This window comes from Anomaloglossus baeobatrachus, chromosome 6 (assembly GCF_048569485.1).
Source record: "Anomaloglossus baeobatrachus isolate aAnoBae1 chromosome 6, aAnoBae1.hap1, whole genome shotgun sequence".
NCBI classification, from domain to species: domain Eukaryota; kingdom Metazoa; phylum Chordata; class Amphibia; order Anura; family Aromobatidae; genus Anomaloglossus; species Anomaloglossus baeobatrachus.
Window position 1 is genome coordinate 88,006,561 of NC_134358.1, and position 26,422 is coordinate 88,032,982.

A 26,422-nucleotide genomic window follows, 5' to 3' on the forward strand; every position below is an offset into this window, starting at 1 on the left:
ATTTTACAGAGATTTACAAGCAATTCCCAGTGTAAGCGCTCGAACAGGATAAATGTGAGCCGCACCATACTGCGATTTTTGGGAGGCAGAAAAAACAAATCAAAAGCAGTTGAAGATTTGGCTTTATAATTTTTTTTTTTTTATGCTGATCACTGTGCGGTATAAGTTATTAGACGGCTTTATTCCTACAGTCAGTACAATTACAGCGATACCAGGCCTATATATTTTTTATTTTAGGTTTGTCTGCTTTCAAACTAATAAACAATTTTTTTTTACAAGTCTAAAGCGGGCTTTACATGCTACAATATCGTTAATGAATTATCGTCGGGGTCACGGTGTTTGTGACGCACATCCGGCGTCATTAATGATATCGCAGTGTGTGACACTTATGAGCGACCTTAAACGATCGCAAAAGCTGTCAAAATCGTTTGCCGCAGAGAGGTCATCCTGAAACAAAAAAATCGTTTTCTGCTTATTAGTGATGTTGTTCGTCGCTCCTGCGGCACCGCAGGAGCGACAAACATCTCCTTACCTGCCTCCACCGGCAATGCAGAAGGAAGGAGGTGGACGGGATGTTACGTCCCGCTCATCTCCGCCCCTCCGCTTCTATTGGACACCTGCCGTGTGATGTCGCTGTGACGCTGCACGAGCCGCCCCCTTAGAAAGGAGGCGGTTAAATGGCCAGAGCGACGTCGCAGAGCATGTATGTGCATGTGACGCTGCCGTAGCGATCATGTTCGCTACGGCAGCAATCACCACATATCTGCCATACATTCGGGGCGGGTGCAATCGCGCTCGACATCGCCAGCAAATGCTAGCGATGTTGCAGCATGTAAAGCCCGCTTAAGACGCTTGCCATAGCTGGCTAATATAAAAAGACTGACCAGCACATCCACTAGGTGTGAACAGGTGCACACTGAAAATTCAATAAAGTTGCAAAAATATGTACAGCAGCACTCTGAAAAGCTGAAATATAGGAATTTTAGCACTGCATTACTGCTATTGGAATAAATGAGATACTTGATTTGTAAATTGGCCAATTCGTGTAAGCCTCACAGCCAACGACAAGGCATACCTCTCTTTGTCGGGACCCTATCCTAATACGCCTCTATCCGGGTTTAAAACCTACAAGTAATGGGCAGGTAGGATCCAGCTAAATGAAAACACTCTGGCTGAAGGGCCTACTGCTCAGTCAGAAAGGAATGGAATAGCAAATTTGGTCAGTCTTTTTCTATTAGTATTCCATTCCTTTCTGACTGAGCACTCCAATTACAATGAATAAACTAAAGGCCGCTTTACACGCAACGACATCGCTAACGAGATGTTGTTGGGGTCACGGAATTCGTGACGCACATTCGGCCTCGTTAGCGATGGTGTTCCATGTAAAACGCACGAACGACCGTTAACGATCAAAATTACTTACCTGATCGTTGACGCGTCGTTCCTTTCCCGATTATCGTTGCTGTTGCAGGACGCAGGTTGTTCACCGTTCCTGCGGCAGCACACATCGCTATGTGTGACACCGCATGAACGAGGAACATCACCTTACCTGCGGCCGCCCGCAATGAGGAAGGAAGGAGGTGGGCGGGATGTTCGTCCCGCTCATCTCCGCCCCTCCGTTTCTATTGGGCGGCCGCTTAGTGATGCCGCTGTGACACCGCACGAACAGCCCCCTTAGAAAGGAGACGGTTTGCCAGCCACAGCGACGTCGCTAGGCAGGTAAGTCCGTGTGACTGGTCCTAGCGATGTTGTGCACCATGGGCAGCGATTTACCCGTGACGCACAACAGACGGGGGCGGGCACTTTCACCAGCGACATCGCTAGCGATGTTGCTGTGTGTAAAGTGGATAAATAAATAAGATTAGCCACTGGTAAGGTACCACATCAAAAATTAAAGTAGCCAGCCGAGGTACAGGAAGTAAAACTTAACTTTTAATAAATTCCTTAAAAGGAAGCCGGAGATCCCAACTTCAATGAAATGTTATCTTAAAATACCAAAAACACACAGTTCCCCTCAGCATGTGTAAGGGGTTCAAATGGCCAGAAGAACACTTCTTAATGATAACAAAATCTGGTAAGCTGACCGGTGCAAACCTGCAGAATAAGGTAGCTACCAACAGGATTTGGACCACCACAGTACCACAGGGTCCCAAAAATCACTGTTATCAGATGTAGAAAAAATGGAATGGTCTCACCCAGATACGATCCATCCACCTTCACTTTAAAGGATCCTCATAATATCCAGGGCGTCCCAATGGTCCTTACATGGACAAAAAACATATGGTCCCCTTATTAAGAAATGAGGTCCTGGTGTCCCTGTTCTCCCTTGTGTGTAAAGTGGCCTTTAGGCTGAGTTCACTTGTCCTGTAATCATTCGAGATCCGTTGGCAAAAAAGTTCTGCAAACACAAGTTTTTTGTCAATTGTTAAATAACTGATGTCTGCCAGATCCGTTTGTTTGTTTTTTAACATTGGAGTCTATTGAGAATGGATCCGTTAACGGATTGCTATTTAGTCATCCATTTTCCTCGCATTTGTTACGGATCCATTTTTTTTTTTTACAGGATCCGTTTCAGATGGAAGATAAATAGCAATCCATTAATGGATCTTTTCTCTATAGACTCCAATGTTAAAAAACGGATCCGGCAAAAGTCATTTTGCCAACAGATCTCTGCAGGATCTGTTCTAACAAATAATTACAGGACTTGTGAACTCAGCCTAAGGCCTCTTTCACACATCAGTTATTCTGGTACTTATGTGACAGTTTCTATACGTACCAGAATCACAGACATACGCGATTGCGCACACATCAGTGATTTTTCACTGACCGTGTCTCCATGCAGCATATACGCGTGTCCGTGATTGCCGCATGGAGACATGTCTGTTTTTCCTGGCATCACTGATGCCCCACGGAACATGTACCAGAAAAACACAGACGTTGAAAATAAAAAAAAAAAAAACATTTTTAACTCGCCTTTTCCAGCGACGCTGTCTCCGGCCGCTGCTTTCTGTTCTTCCTGGCCGGCTCATTACTGTTGTGCATATTCATTTTGCATGACAAAGCCGACCCGGAAGTAGCTGCAGAGGTGAGAGATAGCAGTGGCCGGATGCAGGACCGCAGGACTTTTCAGTACCATGGACAGCAGGATTGGGGACTGGTGAGTTTATGTCCACGTGCAATCACGGAACCCACATAACGTCTCACATGTTACACATGAACAATCCACGTGTGCTGTGAATCAAGGCACATGGAGTGACATATGCGTGTTTAACACGCTAGTGAAAAACGTCTGTTTTTCACTGACGTGTGAAACAGGCCTAACAATGACAGACTGGAACAGAAGGAAGAGGACCAAACGAGAGTGTAGGAGAGGAGGTGGTTTGGCGAGGATCGGAGATCACGAGTGAGAAGATATTGGGAGATTAGTGCCACATTTTAGGGGGGAAACCTTAGGTAGAATAACATTTTCAATGTATTGCTATTTTATGTGATATGAAGCTTTGAGGAGGGGGTGTTTATAAAGACTGGCGTTTTTTATATTCCAATCTTAAACTATAGCACGCTGGAGTAAGTTGCCCTCAATCTACTTAGAGGGTCCTGCCTTTTAGTACATTTAGGTAATCTTTTGGGATGCCTATACACCATAAAACAAAATCAGCACCACTTATAAGCTGGCATAGATTTCCGCTACAATTTATGGCAATTTACTTAGAGGGCACCAAATTTACACTGTTATACAATCTGTACACGGACTACTGTACATTGTATTATAGTGTCATATCGTCAGTGTTGTCCCATGAGAAGATATAGTAAAATATTTACAAAAATGTGAGGGGTGTACTCACTTTTGTGACATACTGTGCATAGCCGTAATCAGTACAGCATTTACGGTTCATAATTATCAGTCTTTTTCCTTATAATATCAAATGACAGTCTAAATTGCTCTTGCCAAGAATATTGTTTATTTGCAGTCTATTTGTCTTATTTTTATTTTTTTTTGTCTGGGTCGTACAGTTCAGGCTGCTTATTATCCACCATCTCGTGTACCCGCGGCAGAATGACTTATTATTATGCCGTCGACATTTATTTTCTAGTCAAATTGTTCATTTGACAGGGAATCAAAGGCAGTACAAATAATAAAAGATGTGTTTTTAATTTCACCCGTCACATATGTTCACAGCAGGACCGTTAGGACTGTAAAACAAGAAGAAAAAAAAAAATGAAGTCTTTATTCGAGTAACGCAGCCGACAGCAGCTCAATTTCCACTGGAGAGTATTAAAATAGACACATTTGGCTGTCGCATTATCGGGCAATATACTTTACTAAATAAGTCATTTAAACATTATATAAGGGTTACCGTGCCATCTCATATATACACTGGAACTCGGCTTGTAGAGAAAAAAGTAACCCATGTGGTACGTAGACTTTTATGTCCTTTATATTGGAAAACAAAGTTGACTACACATTTTTACTAGCGGTGAGAGAACTGTATGTTTACATATTACAGAGGAACCTTGGATTAAGAGTAACTTGGTTTGAGAGCGTTTTGCAAGACAAGCAAAGCTTTTCACAAATTGGTAACTTGGTTTAAGAGCAATGCTTTGCAATAAGAGCAAATACTCACTGTGCACACTTCCGGTTCTGTCCTTTCACCACGCTCTGACCCGATCTGGAGGTAACTTTCTGTACATATGTACTGTATACAATATACCATTGTACAGTACAGTATATATTATATAGCATGTCTATCAATTTGCATTTTTGGATACAGTATTGTGCTTTCTTTCTGCTAACCAGTGCAGCACATTGCTTGTATTCTACCTCTCGCACACCGACAATGTTATTGTAAGCTAAAGTGCAGTTTTATTTGCTTTATATACTATACAGTATTTAGTATTAGGCTACTTTCACACATCCGGATTTTTGCTCTGTGGCACAATACGGCGTTCTGCAGAAAAACCGCAACCGGCTTTTGTAACGCCGGTTGCGGGTTTTTTTGCATAGACTTACATTAGTGCCGTATTGTGCCGCAGGGGCTTGCGTTCGGTCCGGTTTTTGCCGCATGCGGCAGATTTAGCCGATGCCGCGGTCGGATCGAACGTTCCCTGCAACGTTTTTTGCTCCGGCAAAAAACACCGCATCGCGCCGCATCCGGCCGCTGCGGCGCATTTTTCAATGCATACCTATGGAGGCCGGATGCGGCGCGATGTGTAAAAAATCGCATCCGCTCGCCGCATGCGGTTTTTTCCACTGCGCATGCTCAGTAGCATGCCGCAACCGGAAAAAAACGGACGGGCCGCATGTAAAAACGTATGCAAAGGATGCGGTGTTTTCGCCGCATCCGTTGCATAGTTTTCACAGCCGGATTGAGCCGCACTGCTCAAACCGGATGTGAAAGTAGCCTAAGTGTACTGTAATATTTTTATTTGAATACAGTGCATTATTTTGTATTACTGTAATAAGTTTGTATAATAAATACAGTAAATATTTTTGGGTTGTGGAACGAATTGTCTGCGTTTCAATTATTTCCTGTGGGAAAATTCGCTTTGATATAAGAGTAACTTGATTTAAGAGCGCACTCCCGAAACCAATTAAGCTCATAATCCAAGATTCCACTGTACTATAAAATATGTGACAAAAAAGACTTTATTCCACCATATGCTTTTGGCTATGAATCCGTTCTACATATTCCCCATTGGTATTTTTAGCGCATACAATGATTGTATATCACAAATGTAACATTATCGTGATATATTGTTTGTATACTAATAAATTGTATATATCATTTTCTCTTTTTTTTTGCATTTTTTCTAGTATTTTAATTTAAAATGTTTAGTTTTTTTTTTAATTGATGATCGTAGAAATTGTAATGTTTTGTTTGCATGCTAATAAATTGTTTACATCATTTTCACTTTTTTTTGCATTTTATCCAGTATTTAAATTTAAAATGTTTACTTTAATTTTTTTAATTGATAGTAAAAATTGTAATATATTGTTTTTTATGCTAATAAACTGTTTGCTTTATTTTTACTTGTTTTTTGCACTTTATCCAGTATTTTATTTTAATTTAAAATGTTAGTTTTTTTTTTTTAATTGATGATAGTAGAAATTGTAATGTTTTGTTTGCATGCTAATAAATTGTTTACATCATTTTCACTTTTTTTTTTGCACATTATCCAGTGTTTTATTTAAATTTTAAAATGTTTATTTTATTTTCTTATTTGCTGATAGTAGAAATTGAAATATATTGTGTGCATGCTGATAAATTCTTTATATTATTTTCAATTTTTTTTTTTGCATTTTATCCAGTATTTTATTTTAACTTAAAATGTTTATTTTGTTTTTTGTTTGTAATTGATGATAGTAGTAACTGTGCATTTACCCTACCCCATATGATAATAATTAGGAAAGAAAGAAGACTTTGAAACTTTCTGTTTAGATATTTTATCATGTTATGATTACAGTGCATATTATAGTTTTGTTTGTTTTTTTTTAATTTGTGGAAGCAGTAAAATTGGAAAGAATATTACAAATACATTTCGATTACACTTTCACCAACAGCTATTAAATATTTATTTAGGGGACAATTTTTAGAGATGATCATGAGCGATTTAAATTCTCGAATTTTGCAAAAATGTGTATTCTCCAGAATACAATTTTTTTTTTTTCTGCAATTTACACCACACAAATTCACCTGAATTGTGGCTAGCTAGCCTCCATTTTGCAAACTATACAGCGCTAGCTAAAGGTTTTTTTTTTTTGTTTTTTATTAATACGTCACTGCTTTCCTGTATCACATCAGCCCGCCGTCTGATCCACCGCTACTTTTCTTTTCACTTTCCCCCTTCTCTAGCCTGCTCCATTGTGAGCCACAGCTTCTAGCACAACTACTCTTCTGATATTCCTGCGTAGCTGAGATCTTGAGCCGAGAGCTCCATAAGCGCATGTGCCGACTTTGGGCACCATTAGGCTGGAGTCACATTAGCGTATGGCATCTGATGCGAGAGCATTGAATGCGATATGCTAATGACCCCCTGCTCTGGCTCTGCTGCGAGCTTGAGCCGAGTTTCATGCGACTGTGACCTGATCTTGTGGTTAGGTTACAGCTGCGAAAGAGAGCGGGTGCTGCAGAGGAGAGGGAGGGGTTAATCTCCCTATCTCCTCCATTGTCAGCCTGTGCGTATATTGTATAACATCCAAGGGCAGTCCGATGTTTCTCTTGCACCCATACACTTGAATGGGTGCGAGTGACATGCAGACTTGCAGACAATCGAGGCATGCCCTAATTGGACTAAGGAAAAACACGCAGAACTTAGCTGCAGCATTGTCTTAAATGGGGCCGAATGCAATACACCACCGACATTTTCAGGATGGTGTCCGCAGCTCTAGCACAGCGCCCTCAGCCTGCAGCCCAGCACATTTCCCGCAGCTCCAGCACAGCGCCCTCAGCCTGCAGCCCCATTAATTACCTGCAGCCCTAGCACAGCGCCCTCAGCCTGCAGCCCCAGCACATTGCCCGCAGTTCCAGCACAGCACCCTCAGCCTGCAGCCCCATTATATTACCTGCAGCCCTAGCACAGCGCCCTCAGCCTGCAGCCCCAGCACAGCGCAGCTCCAGTACAGCGCCAGCAGCCTCAGTACAGCACCTTTCCTGCGGCCCCAGCACAGCACCCTCAGCCTGCAGCCCCATTACATTACCTGCAGCTCCAGCACAGCGCCCTCAACCTGCAGCCCCAGCACATTGCCCACAGCTCCAGCACAGCACCAGCAGCCTCAGTACAGCAACTTGCCTGCAGCCCCAGCACAGCGCCCTCAGCCTGCAGCCCCAGCACCTTGCCCGCAGCCCCAGCACAGCGCCCTCAGCTTGCAGCCCCAGCACCTTGCCCGCAGCCCCAGCACAGCGCCCTCAGCCTGCAGCCCCAGCACCTTGCCCGCAGCCCCATCACAGCGCCCTCAGCCTGCAACCCCACCACATTGCCCGCAGCTCCAGCCCAGCGCCGCAGCCCCAGCACAGCGCATCTCCAGCACAGTGCCCACGGCATTGCTCCTGCAACCCCTCTCCACCATCCCCGGTAAACATCATTCGGTTTATAAGAAAAACTCCCATTTTCTTCCGAAAAATCCGGTATATGTATGTGTGTGTGTACATGTATAAAATACTGTATATATGATAGACAAATGGAAAAGTCTAGAATATATTGTTAAATGATATTAAAAATAAAAGTAGTTTTCAAAGGAAATGATAATTTTCCTGCTTCTTTTTTCCCTGCTCTGTTTAATCCAGTACTGTAACTCGCAGCCGCTCCAACAGAAGGATTAATAAGTAATAAACATCATTTCAGCCTAATCCATATTCTCGTTTAAGTTTCAGTGACAAGCGTCCTCCTCGGGGAAGCGCTCGCTCTTTCTGAGGTTAGGTGATGAGCCGCACTCCCTAAGGATGGGGCATTGTGAAAACAATCTTGATTTTGTACATGCTAATCTAATCTCCATTTCTCCATCTATTATTGCACACTCCAAAGTGTGTCTGATCTTTTATGCAAATAGCCGGCTTATTAGACATTGTAACTGTATGTGCTAGTGTCTCGGTTGGGAATCTTGTGGGATTTTTTTTTTTTATTATTATTTTTTTTATCCAACCGTCAAAGCTGTAAAAATGAATGATGATTACTACATAGCTTTGAAGAACAAAGAGAAGTCACAGCATTTTATCGGTGTCAGATGTCTCGGCTCCTGACAGCATGATGGTTACCGATGAACAAGGCTGCTGATTTTGGGTTAAGTAGCTAGTGTAACAGATATACATTTGTATAAAAAAAATATAATAGAAAAAGAAATACTGTCATCACCCACTTGGAAGCATTTTATTGGCAAGACTAAAATTATAGTCTTAAGATTCTTTCAGTAGCGACATTTTGTAATAAATGGTTATCAGGCAATGCCAGTGGCAGTTAATGGGATTATTCAGCAGGCAACATGAGCAATCGTCTGAGACTCAGAAGAGCTACTCAAATCCTCCTCCTTTAACCTCACGCTGCACTCTTATAATTATGTTCACTTCGCCGCGATTTTATAAAAGCATTAAATAAAGTTTTCTTAAAATATTTCATCTTAAAAAAAAATTACAAAAAAAAAATGTTTTATCCTGTAATTGGGATCAGGGTTTTTTATTTATTTTATTTATTTATTTATTTTTTTATGGGTTTTTTTTTTATAGTGTAATTTTAAAAGGTATGTAATAATAATAATAATAATAATAATAATAAAAAATATCATTTATTTCCTTTTATTGTTGCTGGAATTTTCATCTTTTTTTTATTTTTAGTGTATGTAATATTGGTAAAACAAAATATACATTGCATATTGTCTTAATTATTGTGTTTAGAGCTAACATATTTTGCTATGACTTAATTTTTCTGTAATCAATTATACTTGTAATTTAATGCATGCTGGGTCGATTATCTTAAGGATTTAAAGGATTTCTGAAGTGTATTGTCTCTCTAGGATACAGATGATAATCTTCTGCTACAACTCACTAAAGGCCACGACTCACTAAGCGACATCGCTGCTGAGTCACGTTTTTTGTGACGCAACAGCGATCTTGCTAGCGATGTTGCTGTGTGTGACATCCAGCAACAACCTGGTCCCTGCTGTGAGGTCGCCGGCCGTTGCTGAATGTCCTGGACCATTTTCTTCAAAGGCGATGTCCTGCTGGGCAGGACGCATCAGTATGTTTGACGCTGTGTGACAGAGTTCCAATGACAGCAGAGATCGTTATACAGGTCATTACTGCGACCTGTATCATTACTGAGATGCTGGTAAGGTCTGACTGTGTGACATCTCACCAGCGACTTACCAGTGATCCTTATCAGGTCACATCGTTTTTGGGATAGCTGGTAAGTCGCTAAATGTGACGGGGGCTTAAGGCTATGTTCACACAGGGCTTTTTTTGCAAGATACAATTCATCAAGCACCAATATCACAGGGCCAAAAATATGCCAAAAAAGGGGTTATGACATTATAGATTTTTGGGAAAAAAAAATTCAATGTGGAATCTACTCCCTCAGACCATAAAAACAACAACAAAAATTGGAGTAACACTTCCACTGAATTTTTTTTTAGTTTTTATTCAAAAAATACAGAAATAAAGTATAGAAAGCAATAATGTGGAAAAGGTTTTTACACAGAGGAAATGTCAGACATAAATCATGCTGGTAAGGGAGGGAAATCTAGGGAGGAAAAAACTCATCCAAACCATGGGACAGAGGGTAAGCGACATAAGGAAGACACAAAGTGAGAGGTAACATCAATTATATTATTCCAATATGTATTCATATTATAGTAAAGAGACTTCAAAAAATCCCACTCAATGAATATACAGAAAATCATAGCTTTTCTCTGGGAGAATGTTCCTCATCCACCATGGGTAAGCTTATGCTATGTCATATATGGTCCAGCCATCAATTTAATAGGGGATTCAAAACCAGCTGCGTGGACCGGTCGCCAGCCAGAATTTATACAGGTACAGAATGTAAAAAACGTACATGAAGAGGAAGGAACCAGAAGATACAGGGACAAGAATTGGAAGTAAATTTTATGAAGGGCAGAATGGGACTAGATTAGATCAGGGCGGTGATGTGATAGGCTAGTCTAAAGAAATGTGTTTTTAGGGCCCGCTTAAAGGTGTGGATGTTGGGAATTAATCGGATTGCTCTTGGTAGTGTGTTCCAGAGTATAGGCGCAGCTCGTGAGAAATCTTGAAGACTGGAGAGGGAGGTTCGAATTGTTGAGGATTTCAGTCTTGAGTCATTAGCAGAGCGGAGGGCACGGGTGGGGTGATAGACCTAGATGAGGGAGGAGATGTAGGGTGGTGCAGAACTGTGGAGAGCTTTGTGAGTGAATGATAAGTTTATGTTGGATACTGTAGCGGATAGGCAACCAGTGCAATGACTGGCACACAGCAGAGGCATCAGTGAAGCGATGGAGAGAAAAATGATCCTGGCCGCGGCATTCAGAATGGATTGGAGAGGGGAGAGTTTAGTAACAGGGAGACAAATTAGTAAAGAATTACAATAATCCAGGCGAGAATGAATGAGAGCGACAGTAAGCATTTTTGCAGCGTCAACGGTAAAAAAAGGACGAATTCTAGATGTGTTTTTGAGGTGGAATTGACAAGAACAAGCGAGTGAACGAATGTGGGGAGTGAAGGAGAGATCGGCGTCAAATATAACCCCAAGACAGCGGGCGTGCTTCTGGGTCGTATTGGCAGAATTACACACAGAAATAGTAATATTGGGTTTCGGAAGGTTAGGAGAGGGAGGAAACAGGAGGATCTGTTTACAAAATGAAATAGAATGGCCCCAAATCATCGAAATGTTCTTGCCAGATTTCAAAAGTGTTGCAACTTTTGGTATTTCCGTCCCAGTGTTAGCCAAATCCTCTAAAGTGGGCAGCTTGTGGGCAGGGCATGGTGATGCCTACCCAAGAAATTTTTCAAAAGTTATGCCACTTTAGTTGCTTAAGTTACACTAGAAATGTACTTTGATGAGGAAGACGGAGGCACATGCCAGTGATTAAGATGTGGCTAATTCATTAAGTAGATTGAATTAAGGTGCGTCTTACTCCTGCATGCCCCTTATTAAAACTGATTATGAAACAAAAGTCATAATGAATCTGACCCCATATATTTATGTAAATATATATATATATTTTTTTTTAACTTCCTAAAATGCGACTGTCATTTTAAAGCAGGACTCCAGTGTTTTATTTTTTTATCAGCACTGGAGTGGCACTTTAAGGCCTAGGACACACAGTAAAATCGGACAAGTGGAATGCAATAAAAAATCGCATTCCACTCGGACTAATGTTACTCTGTGGGGCCGTTCCCATCTATGATTTTTTTCTCAGCTCTAATCAGACCGAGAAAACAGTCGCAGCATGCTGTGTCAGCCTCGGATCATTAGCACCCATACAAGTCTATGGGTGCGAGTGAACCATCAGACTGCACTCTTATGACATCCTAGTGCAGTTTGATACACAGATTGATAATGGAGGAGATGGAGAAATTAGTCTTTCCTTCTCCTCCGCAGCTGTGATTGGATCACAGTATAATGATACTCGACTCACACTTGCAGCAGAACAGGAGCCGAGGGTCATTTAGCATATTGCTTCCAATGCTCTCGCATCAGATGCCATACCCAACCTATATGTAAGCCCCTGTATTATACTGACCCTATGATGGTTTCATTGTTTTTCTGCGACGTTTCAGCCCCATGGTACAATCATGTCCTTGTAACTTTTTACTGGCTGGAAGTCAGACGTTACATCACAAACGCTCAGTGCAAGTCTATACAAGCCAGAATGAGGCTCTCATAGAGTTGTATTGCATCGTTACCTCCGGTGCGCTCCAGCAAGCACTCGAGCTACTGGCAGGTCACAAAGCACTGGAGACCGACTGGAGGCAAGTGACTTCCATTTAAAGCACCACTCCAGCTCTGAATTTAACAAAAAAAAAAAAAAGCGCTGGAACTGTGCTTTCATTTTTATTTTAGAATTCAATGGTACACATGACAATAGCCAACTTTGTAATATATTTTATCAGAGTGTGAAAAATTAAAGTTCTGTAGAGGGATTAGTTGGGATTCACATCAGCGGTATTCTGCCGCAATGCCGGATCCATCACAAATGCTGTACAGTTCAATACAGTTAAATGGAATTGTGGTAAGATAAGTGACCTTATGTGTGACCACACATGCGACCTTATATGGCCTCGATTTGATTGAACTGTATTGAACTGTACAGCATTTGTGACGGATCCGGCATTGCGGCAGAATACCGCTGATGTGAAGCCCACCTTAAAGGGGTTTTCCACTACTGGGAAATCCCCTTCTCAATCTCCATGTTTGAAAATAACACTGTCCGTATAATGACCGTCGGTTCGAAAATGAAAACTTCAACTTGTCCTGCAAAAACACAAAAAAAACCAGGGCCCATCTCGTAAAACGTATAGCTCTCAGAATATGCTGACACAAAAACAAATGTGTCTAGTGTAACAAAACATGAAAAAAAATCTATACTCATATATATATATATATATATATATATATATATATATATATATATATATATATATATATATATATATATATAAATATATATAAATTTGCCTAACTCTGTCTGTCTGTAACGGAAATCCCGCGTCGTTGATTGGTCGCGCCAGCCGCTGCTTCCTATTTCCTCCTCGGCATGTCCCGCCCACCTCTCTGCTCAGCTGCCTCCGGATTGGATGTGGGTGTAGCTGAGGGAGTGGTGCGGGCCTTTAGATACCCAACTGTGGCCTTATCAACGTGACACAGACTGTCACAGAACCTGTGTTAGAGAGCAAATGGAGGGGAGAGGGGAAATTTAGCAAATGCAGGGGAAAATAATAATGATGGCCGCTTGATGGCCCTGCGTAGTTCACTCATGTTTACTAAACAAGTGTGATGTAATTCAGTCACATTTACTGGACAAGATCTGTCAGTACATTGTATTATTCTTAAATCTTCATAAATAAACTATTATTCTATCTAACATATTCTAGAATACCCGATGCGCTAGAATCGGGCCACCATCTAGTATAGAGTATAATTATCGTACTGACCCACAAGGTGAATGCCATAAGAAATAAAAAGCAACATTTCAGAAATTCTATTTGTTTATCCTATGTTCAAAAAGTCTGAATAAAAAGTGATTAGAAAATATTATGTACAGATCAACTCATTCCTCAAAAAAACAAGCCCTCGCACAGCTGTCAGCCAAAACAGGAAAACATTATAGCTCTCAGAATAAGTTGATGAATAACAATTATTTATTTTTTTTTTTTTTTACAATAAACTTTGTTTTAGTGTGCAAATGTAGTAAAACAATATTCAGATTTATATTTTTTTAAAATATTTAGAAACCCATACATCATTTCCTTTACTCTTTACACACACTTGCCACTTTCTGTGGGTATATCACTTAAATTCCCAATAAAATTTATTTAAGTTTGTGGTTGTAACGTGAAAAAAATGTAAAAATGTTTACTGGGTATGAATACTGGACATACTGGGTATGAATACTGGACATACTGGGTATGAATACTGGGCATACTGGGTATGAATACTGGACATACTGGGTATGAATACTGGACATACTGGGTATGAATACTGGGCATACTGGGTATGAATACTGGACATACTGGGTATGAATACTGGACATACTGGGTATGAATACTGGACATACTGGGTATGAATACTGGACATACTGGGTATGAATACTTGTAGAACTTGAAAATTGCAACTTTATCTAAATCTTTGTCAAAAGTTTATCACATAATTAAATGAATAAATAAATAAAAACAAAATTTGTATCAACCTAAATTTACCACTAATATAAAATTCAGTCATAAAAAAAGCAAAAAAACCCCAACATTCTCAGAATTTCTTGGTCATGTGGGGATATTCTAGTGTTATTACCAAATAAATTGACAGATGTCCGAACTGAAAAATGGGCTAGGTCACAAAGGCCAAGATTGGCTTAGTCACAAAGATTTTAAGGTATTTAGGACTTAATGTAGACGTTCATTTACTTTTTTTTCTTTTCCTGGACAACCACTTTTAGGAAAAGGAGTGAAGTAAGATGTGTTGCATACAATATCATACATAGATGGGATAATGGAAAAAGTCACCCAAATACCCAATGGCTCCACAGGTGCAAAAGTGGTGGGCGTCCACACGAAACAGGTGGTGAAAATTACGGCACACCGATCTTCCATAAAAAGTAGCTTTATTCAAACATCCAGAGGTGTCTTAAATACATGAATCTTTAGGCCAAGACGGCCTCTCCTTACGCGTTTCGGAGCACATTCTTAATCATAGGCATGAGTAAGAACGTGTTCCGAAACTCGAAAGAAAGGGCCATATTGGCCTAACGATTCATGTTTTTAAGGCACCTATGGATATTTCAATAAAGCTAGATCGGTGAGCTGAAACTTTCGTCACCATACAACAACATCTGTGTCTGAAGGCCTCGATAATAGTTGTCAATTTAGATAATAACAATCAAGTATTGCCTGATATGTTGTATCTGGAGACGGCTTTTGCTTATCCTTCCATCTCAATATTATCCCATATTTTGCACACCTAAATTCACTCTTGACTGAAAAAAATGCTGTTGACAATGGCTTGTGTCTCATATAGCAGCTCAGCTCTAATGAAGTAAATGAGACTGAACTACAATACCAGACACAACCTGTGGACAGATTTTGGAAGTAGTTGCCACTGTGGTTTTTTGCTTTATATTCACTATATTTTTTGCTTTTTTTGTCACAGTGGGAAAAATGGGCCGAAAGGATGCTTCAGCAACAAAAGTGCCGGTTGATCAATATCGTAAACAAATCGGTAAGTTCTTTTACTGTAGGAATGTTAGATGTAGAGATGACACAACCCCTTTAAAGTGAATCAGTCAGGTTCTTTTTGCCCCCCCCCCCCCTCCCCTCAACCCAGCAACATTTACATATGTATGGCAAAATTCCCTCCCTAACCAGTACTATATAATGCTATTTACTAATAGCAATGTTTAAAATATAATAATATAATATATGCTAATTTGGCCTCTTGACTAGTTCAAGGGGCATGGTTTCCCCAGACTAGTCAGCCTTTTTCCCATGTTATAACTCCCCTGTTGGCACAATAACATGATTTTCACTTCGGCAGCATCAGTGCCGAAGCTGTTTTTCCGATCATGCACAGTGTGCCTCTTCGAAGCTGGGATGCGTACACCCGGCTTCTGTAGCACACTGACGCTGCCGAAAAGAGACGCACGCATGTGCAAGACTTCCTGGAGCTGTGGTGATGCCGATTTGTGGAAATCATTTTGTCATACCCACAGGTGCGTGATAACATGGAAAGAGGGCCGACTAGTGTGGAGAAACAATCATTCTGCGACTAGTCATAATTATCATAGGAACAGTGCTCTTGATAAATTACTAGTTGTAGTGCCTGGCATTGCCCGGGAAAGTAACTTAAGTGTCTCTCTCCCACTCTCACCCTCTCTGTCTGTCTCCCTCCTTGTCTGTCTGTCTCCCCTGTCTCTATCTGTCTCTCTGTCTCTCTCCCTGTCTGCCTCTCTCTGTGTTTCTCTCTCTATCTCTGTTTCTTTCTCTCCCTGTCTCTCTCTCTGTCAATCTCTCTCTGTCTCCCGCTCTCTATCTCTGTCTCTTTCTGTCTCTATCTGTCTCTCCACAAAACTCATATTACTTCATACATAAGCTTCTTATTCTAAGAATGTCATTCGTTGCCTATAGCAACCAATCAGCGCTGCTATTAATGACCTGTAGCTCCCAGCTTCATTGACTTGACTTTAATGTAAGCAGGTTTTTTTGTCGAACAACTGTAAAGCGTGGGGTTAAATTTTCCCTTCAAAACATAGTCTATGACAATCCCCAAGTCAAATGAGTAGGCTGTGCAAAATTTCGCGATTGTAAAAGCGACTGTGCGGATTCCTTTAGGGAACATACATACATACATACATACATACATACGCATGTATGTATGTACGTACGTACGTACGTACGTACGTACGTACATTCGGCTTTATCTATTAGATTTTTTAAGCACTGATTTTAGTAAGTAGCCTTACACAGGGCTTGTTAGGAGGGAATTTTGCCATACACATGTGAATGCTGCTAGTTTGAGGGCCAAAGTGACCTGACCGGTTCCCTTTAAAGGCTTTACTAGCCTCTATACAACAATTAGAAGAAAAAAAAAGGGGGGGGAGTCATTTTTAATATTCTTTCAAAAGCCTTGCCATTCAACCATGTTTATTTAATCAAGGGGCAAAAAGTGACAGGTCTTCATCAAAAGAGAATTGCCCCCAAGCATATGTATGTATGGAGATAATTAGCATCTCAAGAAATTCGGCAACATTTTACCATATTGTTTGCCGTTTTCTGAACTCTGCTCATCAGCTTCTTGTTCCATACATGAAAGGGGCCTGTGAAAAGTTCACATCCACGAAAACAAATAGATTATGCAGTCAATTTTTCTGTGACCTGCAGTCTTGCCTAAACCTTCAAACAATTCTCTCAAGACCAAGGAAAAGCAAGAGATTTTTTGCTGCTCCCTGTTCAGAATTTCTAACTAAACAGAGTCTGTTTTAAAGGATGAAAAAAAAAAATGCTTGAGAAATCTGGGATGTTATTTTGATGATGGATCTCTATAGGAATTTATTTTGCTAATATCTGGATCTGCATTTTTTTAGCAAAGAACCTTTATTTTTCCAAGTATATTCTATATAGAATTAATGCAGTTTAAATTTCATATATTCTTTGTTTGCATATGTTTTGGCGCTTACAGTGTGTTGCTGTATCCCCTTGTTTGTGTATCACATTGGTCACTTATTTTCAAAGTAATGGTATTTTGGCACTTTAGAATCTGAACTATTTACTATTTAGCACATTGATCATAAGGTGCACCCCAGGTTTAACAGAAAATGGGGAAACATTTTTACTATTAATTAAAACTTCCCTGATGGTGTAAAGTGGAGGGGTCAATATCACTCATTTTAATGCACTAGGATTGGGTAGAAGTAATAAGTATCATGTTAGTGTTTCTCAGCACCATATGTTTTATTTAGATATAGTTTCACAGCACGAACAGTAATGAACACGCTGCAGCGCACATATATGAATTGCACTGCTAAATGATCAGTAGACACACACTCAGTTCTGCTATGTTTGTACATGTACATACAAGTAGAAAAAAAACAAAGAAAAATAAGGGGTTCTACCATGCTGGTACATAATATAGTCAAATAGCACAATTGCTAATAAGTTGCTTTTATTTGTAAAGTGCACAACAACAATAAACAGTGGTAATTTAAGACAATTTGCTGGGATATATGATATAAAACACCAGATAAGAAAGGCAGAGTAGAGGAAAAAAGTCCCACATGAGGGAGAAAAAAATCCCCGCCCAACATTTTTTTAGGGATCACAGTACAGGATGTAAATAGTAAAAAGAAAAAACTCCAGCCTGTTATAAAATCCACCCAGATCAAAAAACATGAAATGCATGTACACTAGTATATGCAGTATAAAAAGGTCAATCACAGGGCCATTTACTTAAAAATCCCACCAATGGTAAAAATAAGTAAAGTAAGAGACACAGTAGTCAAATAAATATAACATTGGTGGTGAAGTGGCACCTGGAGACCTACCTACTACTAGCACGCAAGAAGAGGGGGGGAAGTCTATCAACCATACTTGTGGGATTCCCGACACGCGAAACACGTGTCGGGACCTGTTCCACAAGTATGGTTGATAGACCCCCCCCCCTCTTCTTGCGTGCTAGTAGCAGGTAGGTCTCCAAGTGCCACTTCACCGCCACTGGGTGGATTTTATAACAGGCAGGAGTTTTTCCTTTTTTTACTATTTACATCCTTTAAGGCCGCTACGATTTATCTGACAATCATATTAGTGATGTGACACGCCCAGATTGTTGTTACGATTTGCCGAGATCGCACATAGGTCGTTTATTAGCCGTCACACGTAACGATCTCACAAGCGACGCAAAATCGTTCAGCGATATATTGTTTGCCCAAGGCGGTCGTGTGGATGTTGTTCGTCATTGGCAGGGTGTCAAACGTACCAATATGTCCGCTGCATTCCAAACTATGAACAATATTTTGAAAGTGAACAATTTGTCAATGATCCAACGACGTCGCTAACGATGACAGAAGTGCGTCACGGAATCCGTGACACCGACGACATATCGTCAGATAAATCGTAGCGTGTAACGCCGCCTTTACTGTGAGCCCTGAAAAAATTTGGGGGGGGATTTTTTCTTCCTCTTGTGGGAATTTTTTCCTCTACTCTGCCTTTCTTATTTGGTGTTTTATATGATATATTCCAGCAAATTGTCTTAAATTACCACTATTAACTGTTGTTGTGCACTTCTTTGCAAACAAAAGCAATTTATCAGCAATTGTGTTATTTGACTATATTATATTATTTTATTTTTTTTTTCATGTACATACAAGTACTGTTCTGCTACATATTCATATTTATATACACACACACACTGTATATATATTACCCCATTTTGTGATTGATCACATGATCTGAAAGATCCTGGAACAAGTCAGGTGGAAGGTTCTTCAACAGCTCATGACATGCAACCTCTGCAGGTGTCAGCAGCTTCCTCTCCTGCCCTGCACCGGTCACAGATGAGTGTGGGGCAGGATGAGGGAGAGTAGTTCTCCCATGACAATCGGCGAGTTTTGAACAAAATTCTGTATGCCATCTTTGTGGTATGGAAGCGTAAATCATTCTCACTCCAATGCTTGCGATTTCATCCTGTGCACAGGACGGTAGAACCTGTTGGTACTGTATAAAAATCTAGAGAAACAAAAGTAGCATGGTTGGAAAGCATCTTATAAGAAATTAAGCAGTTCTAGGATAATCAAAGAAGCCAAGCATCCATGAAAATAACATGCTGGATCATTCTTTTTCATATCGTGTTGCCAAATTGTAAACAAATGGCAGTGTGACCTTAGATATTGGTGGTGAATCATTGATTGACGATACTGCTGTTTTCAGTCTTGTGCAACCATCAGTGCTTATAAAACTGGACAGACTGGTGCAGCATTGAAATTAATCTTGTAAAGAAGAGATCTAGTACTGGACAGCTCTTTTTGAATGCCCTCAAAATGCTTAAAGGGGTTGTCTAAGAGCCTATGCACTCTGAGATGGCTGTTATTCAGTGCCGGAGCATGGTTACAGCCGCCGCTTGGGCAGAGACTGAAGCTGCTGCTGTCGCTCACTATGTACTAGGCAGAGACTGAAGCTGCTCCGACCGCTCACTATGTATTGGGCAGAGACTGAAGCTCCTCTGGCTGCTCAGTATGTGCTGGGCAGAGACTGAAGCTCCTCCAGCCGCTCACTATGTATTAGGGAGAGACTGAAACTCCTCCGGCCGCTCACTATGTATTGGGCAGAGACTGAAGCTCCTCCAGCCGCTCACTATGTATTAGGCAGAGACTGAAACTCCTCCGGCCGCTCACTATGTATTGGGCAGAGACTGAAGCTCCTCTGGCTGCTCAGTATGTGCTGGGCAGAGACTGAAGCTCCTCCAGCCGCTCACTATGTATTAGGCAGAGACTGAAACTCCTCCGGCCGCTCACTATGTATTGGGCAGAGACTGAAGCTCCTCTGGCTGCTCAGTATGTGCTGGGCAGAGACTGAAGCTCCTCCAACCGCTCACTATGTATTAGGCAGAGACTGAAACTCCTCCGGTCGCTCATTATGCACTGTGCCGAGACTGAAGCTGCTCACTATGCACTGGGCAGAGACTGAAGCTCCTCCGGCCACTCACTATGTATTGGGCAGAGACTGAAGCTGCTCCTGCCGCTCACTATTCACTGGGAAGAGACTAAAGCTGCTTCGGCTGCTCACTATGCACTGGGCAGAGACTGAAGCTACTCACTATGCACTGGGCAGAGACTGAAGCTGCTTCGGCACATCTCTATGACTGAAAGCCGGAGGCTACCTGGAGGAATAAAGATCCATATCCATGTTTTCAGTGCATCTGGTGAGAAATTTATATCAGTAGCACCTTTAGAAATATATTTACTAATAAAATTAGGGACATGTTAAATACTTATTTCACTCACTGTATATACATAGGGTATTGAATTGAGAAAGAGTAAGTGAGTAAATAACATGGAAAAGGTACCTAGGAATGACATAAGTAGACTTGAATTGAAGTATCATAAATAGCCAGATAGATATATACTAGATAAATACAGTAGATGGATAGATAGATTAATACCATGTTTTCTCAAAAATAAGCACTAACCTGTAATTAAACCCTAGCAGGAATTTTCTGCCTGTTCGGAGTAAGGCTTAAATATAAACCCCACCCTGAATATAAGCCCTAGTCGTGTTTTCAATAATGAAGTGTCCATGCAGCTAAAAAAAGTTAAAGAATACTGCAAGACACTTTATTAAAGAAAGCAGACACCCCCCAAAAAAGTCAAACCCCGCAATCATACACACCAGACCCCGAACGGGACGCAGTAGAACGCGAGGACCGGCGATGGAGCGGATTGAGGATCTTCAGTGGAACACACACACACACACACACACACACACACACACACACCTAGTGATATTGTACTGTTCCGGGAACCTGGGACACAGTGGATTGCGCGGACCTGCAGTGGAACGCCCTTTTACTAATAGTCTACAAATATTTTTTTTCTAAGCAGCGGAGTACTAAACCACCCTCACACATAGACATCTAAACATCTGTGGCTGGCAAACCGTTTTTGATTTTTTTTTGGGGGGGGTTCAGTAGCATTTGCTGTGTTCATGAGAATCTTTCCATTTTTATATTTCTCTTTTTTTTTTTTAGTACCTCGGCACCCCTACAGCTAGACCAATGATTTAACCATGATTAAAGGAAAACAGAACAAATTAGGAGGAGTTTTTAACTCCAGACTTTTTTTTATCCTTTTGTAGGCGTTCATACAGAATATTGTCTCTTGCACAGCTGGATACCTAATATAAGTTGCTGGGACATTTTCTTTTCATCATGTATAGCTGTTTTTGGATTAGTGCCTCTTTATTTTTCTCTTTTTATAATATTATATATTTATATATAAATATATATTTAAAATTTTTGATGTCCATTTACATCATTGCCGTAGAGAACATTCTATTAGCTATGTGTGATAACTAGTGTTGAGCGGATCCGAACTGTAAAAATCCAGATCCACGCGGTTTCAGAGTCCGATCCGGGTCCGACCCAGTCGCGGGAATCCGGCTGCACGATCCGGATTTTTTTTTTCTTTTCTTCTCTCTCTCTCTCGTTCTCTCTCTCTCTCGTTCTCTCTCTCTCGTTCTCTCTCTCTCGTTCTCTCTCTCTCGTTCTCTCTCTCTCTCGTTCTCTCTCTCTCGTTCTCTCTCTCTCGTTTTCTCTCTCTCGTTCTCTCTCTTGTTTTCTCTCTCGTTCTCTCTCTCTCGTTTTCTCTCTCGTTTTCTCTCTCGTTTTCTCTCTCGTTTTCTCTCTCGTTTTCTCTCTCTCGTTCTCTCTCTCTCTCGTTCTCTCTCTCTCGTTCTCTCTCTCTCGTTCTCTCTCTCTCGTTCTCTCTCTCTCGTTTTCTCTCTCTCGTTTTCTCTCTCTCGTTTTCTCTCTCTCGTTTTCTCTCTCTCGTTTTCTCTCTCTCGTTTTCTCTCTCTCGTTTTCTCTCTTGTCTCGGATCCGGACTTCTTTTGCGACCCGCTCAACTCAAGTGATAACTAAAAACAGCTTGTATTCTGACTGCTGCATCAAGCCAGGATGCGCAAGGATCTCATATCTTAGAAAATAGGAGATCTATTGTTTTATTTTTTGGTAAGAGGCTATTGATTTTTTTTAAATATACCTAATAGCTGGAGATGAGCGAAACTGTGTAACTTTGGTTCAGCTGGACATTAGATAAAGTTGGTTTTGGGATCCGGATATGACTTGAACTCCAGTGGAAGTCACTAATTGGGCAGTTCGGGTCTTTGCCCACGTAGAAGCAGCCATAAACAGATCACGTCCGGTGGCGGGTGGACGGGGTTTCTCCATTTTTTATATTTATTTATTTTTTTGGTGCACAGTACTTCCAATCACGTTATTGTTACCCCCAGTATGAGCCATTCAAACACTGCAAGCGACAAGCACCGGGTTGAGCACCAAGTGTACCTGAGCACAGCAATGCTCACGCAAGTGGTTTGCATACGCAAAGCACCCGAACTCTGTTTTTTTTGTAAAGTCTGTCTTTGGCATGAACACCGAACCTCGGCTTCGCTCATCTCTACTAATAGACTTTTTGTGATGATCTTTCCTCCTTAAAGTGGTTGTCTGAGACTTTTACAATGATGGCCTATCCTTAGGATATGTCATCACTATTCAGCGGAGGTGCCTGGTGTTCTACCCCTACAGAATGAATTGAAATGACATATTCTAAGGATCGGCCATCAATGTAAAAGTCCTCTGCCATTCTCCACTGCCAGATACTTCTTATTTGGCCCCTATTCAAATCGAGAGGTAGGGTCACAGCTACTATACCATTGATGGAGCTGTAAAGTCCACAACTCGGTACATCCGGTCATCGCCATCTTTGGGAACAGCTGATCGGTGGGGGGTGCTGGGTGTCGCACCCCGTCCAATCAAATATTGTTGACCTATCCTAAGGATAGGCCATCAATGTAAATGTCCCGGACACCCTCCTTATTTCATTAGCGTCTTCACTAGCACAATGGATGCCATCATTCCATAGTTGTGTTACGAGTCTTCTGTTTTCGAGAATACAATTGATTGATATAATCTTAACAAGATGCTAATCTGGCAAGTATGAGAAAACTAATTAAATTGTGGTTGATGTTGTACAGTGTGTTTCTGCAGACCACATTATTACTGTATCACATTAATTACTGTAAGATTGTCAAACTGAAGCTGTTGTATTTATATTCATTACATCTGGGTTTTTTATTATCTTCTTTTTTTTGCAATTAATGAAAATACAAGATTTCATGAATTTTGAATGTGTGTAACTCTATACCTGTTTAAAATGCTTATTAACACCCAGCAATTTTCCTGATCCTGACCCTACGAGCAGCAGACATTACTGTTGTCTCATGATCATTCTTGTGCACGGATTTGTTGCTGATATTTTTCTATAGGGTTTTTGTCGTAAAATCTGCACGTGATGCACAGATATCTCCTTATACAAAGGATACACCATATATAAAGTGAAAATCCATAGAAAGAATTGACACACTGCAGATGTAGAAAGCCACAGGTCAATTCTTACATGTAAAATACCTGCAGCTTGTAGGTGGGATTTTTAAAAAATATTATATATTTAGCTGGTATATATTACGCTGCGCATCTCCGCCTAGCTGAGTGGGATTGGGTGATGGAGACGGCCAGAACAGACCTCCATGCCTAGTCAGCTGATTCCTGTACACACATTCACCTCTTTTCTTCATATCAAACGTGGCAGTTTATCAGAGTAAAATTTACTATTTTGCAATGAGGGACTCTGACTCTAACCATAACCATGGATAGCATGAATGAAAGTATGGATTCTTTCACAAGTTCCCTTTAATCAGAGTTAGACTTGTATACACAACTCTGTTCTTACAGTCTGGAACAGGTGTATGGTCCTGCTCTCAGGGACAGGTGTATGGTCCTGCTCTCAGGGACAGGTGTATGGTCCTGCTCTCAGGGACAGGTGTATGGTCTTGCGCTCAGGGATAGATGTATGGTCTTGCGCTCATGGACAGGTGTATGGTCTTACGCTTATGGACAGGTGTGGTCTTGCGCTCATGAACAGGTGTATGGTCCTGCGCTCAGGGACAGGTGTATGGTCCTGTGCTCAGGGAGAGATGTACCCCCCCTTTCATGTTTCTATACAGGACAGTCTTGAACTATGGGAATGGTAACACCCATTGGTCAATTAATCATACATTTCTAGGCGTAATTGAGGAGTGACTTAATGTAGATTTCAACAAAAAGATGATTCAGAAATGTCTTTTCTTGGGAAATTTAATTTTTCACTAAAACATATCAGGTGCACAGACTAGACCTCCTTAAAGGGGTTTTCCCATGAGTTTTGAAACTTAAGATAACAACAAATGAGCAAATTGCCTTCAGTAAGTAAATAAATAGTACATGTAAATGATGTAGGGTACGTAGATGACACTATTTTGATGAAAAGATCATAAAAGCCATGCTATCTGGACAAGGTGTACCCAATCAGGATGACCCCTAAGTTTTGTAGTTCACCTCTCTGATTGGGTGCACCATTTTCCGGTGGGATTACTTTTAAGCTATGTTCACACAGTGCATATTTTCTAACCAGAAAGATGCAACGTTTTTGGCCCCAAAAAATGCACCCACGGCAAAAACACATAAAAAAAGCATGCGTTTTTGACGCGTTTTTACCACATTTTGCCCAATGCATTTATTAAGTCAAATCTATTGACTGGACGGGCTCAAAAATGCTGGAAAAACGCAAAAATTGACATGCTGCATCTTCAAAACCACAGCCAAAAAAAATGCACAGTGTGGACAGCAAAATAGAAAACTCATAGACTTTGCTGGGGGAAGGAAATGTATGCATTTTGGTGCATCTTTGTGACCTCAAAAATGCACCAAAAACACCATAAGGCTCTGTGCGCACTGAGAAATGACTTTTTCTTAAGAAAAATCCGTACCATCTGGCAGAATACCGCATCTGTAGCAAAAACCATGGTAAAACCGCACCCGCGGTTTTGCTGTGGTTTTATCACTGTTTTTCCGCGGGTTGGTCCCTGCGGTTTTGCTGCGGTTTTGGCTCGGTTTTCCGGCGTTTTTTTACCATTATCTATGGCAAAAAACGCAGGTATCTGCAGAAAAGAAGTGAAATGCACATTCTTTTTTGCTGCAGAAATTCTGCAGCAAAACCTAGAGGTAAAAAAAACATAGTTTGCGCACAGCAATTTTTTTTTTTTCCCCATAGGTTTTGCTGGGGAAGGACTGCAGGAAGCTTGGGAACAAAAACCGCACCTTGTCTGCCTCGAAAACCGCGGCAAATCTGCAGCAAAAACTGCAGTGTGCACACAGGGCCTTAAAGATGCAGTGTGTGAGCATAGCCTTGTGCTCTTTTGATCAAAATAGTGTCATCTAAGTACTTCAGTGGTAAGTCTTCTCCAAAAATAAAAAAGCCCTCAACCTATTCCTAATTTCTCTGTCCCAGAAGGCCCTACAAAGGTCAGAGACCAGTGGTCTAGGTTGCCGTTTGTACATTCTCCTATGTGGTACCTATACCACAGAGGTTTTCAATCAATGATTAGGACCGCCCTCCTGACTCCTGTCTCTGTATGTACACCTATACCACAGAGGCTGTAAATCAATGATTATGACTGCCCCATTGACTCCTATGTCTTTATACACCCCTATACCACAGAGGCTGTAAATCAAAGATTAGGACCCCCCCTTGACTACTATCTCTGTATGCACACCTATACCAAAGAGGCTGTCAATCAGTGATTAGAAACTCCAACTTGGCTACATATCTCTGTATTCACCCCTATGCCACAGAGGCTGTCAATCCATGATTAGGACCACCCATTGACTCCTATCTCTTTATGCACCCCTATGCCACACAGGCTGTCAATCAATAATTAGTACAACCCTCCTCACTCCTATCTTTGTATGCATACTTATACCACAGAGGCTGTCAATCCATGATTAGGACTGCCCTCTTGACTCCTGTCTCTGCATGTACCCCTATTCCACAGAGCTATCAGTCAATGCTTAGGACTGCTCCCTTGACTCCTATGCTTGGGAGAAATATTTTCTCTCAAACCTATGTGAATTGTCA

General features: G+C 41.0%; 1 protein-coding gene across 1 annotated transcript in view; it reads left to right on the top strand.

Moving 5' to 3' along the window:
* Positions 1–26,422, top strand: part of TRIQK (triple QxxK/R motif containing) — a 157,446-nt gene that overhangs the window by 61,067 nt on the left and 69,957 nt on the right. Inside the window, exon 3 of the mRNA XM_075316259.1 lies at positions 15,355–15,423. Coding sequence (XP_075172374.1) covers positions 15,363–15,423 — 61 coding nt within the window. The 5' untranslated portion in view covers positions 15,355–15,362. The remainder of the gene's footprint in view (positions 1–15,354; positions 15,424–26,422) is intronic.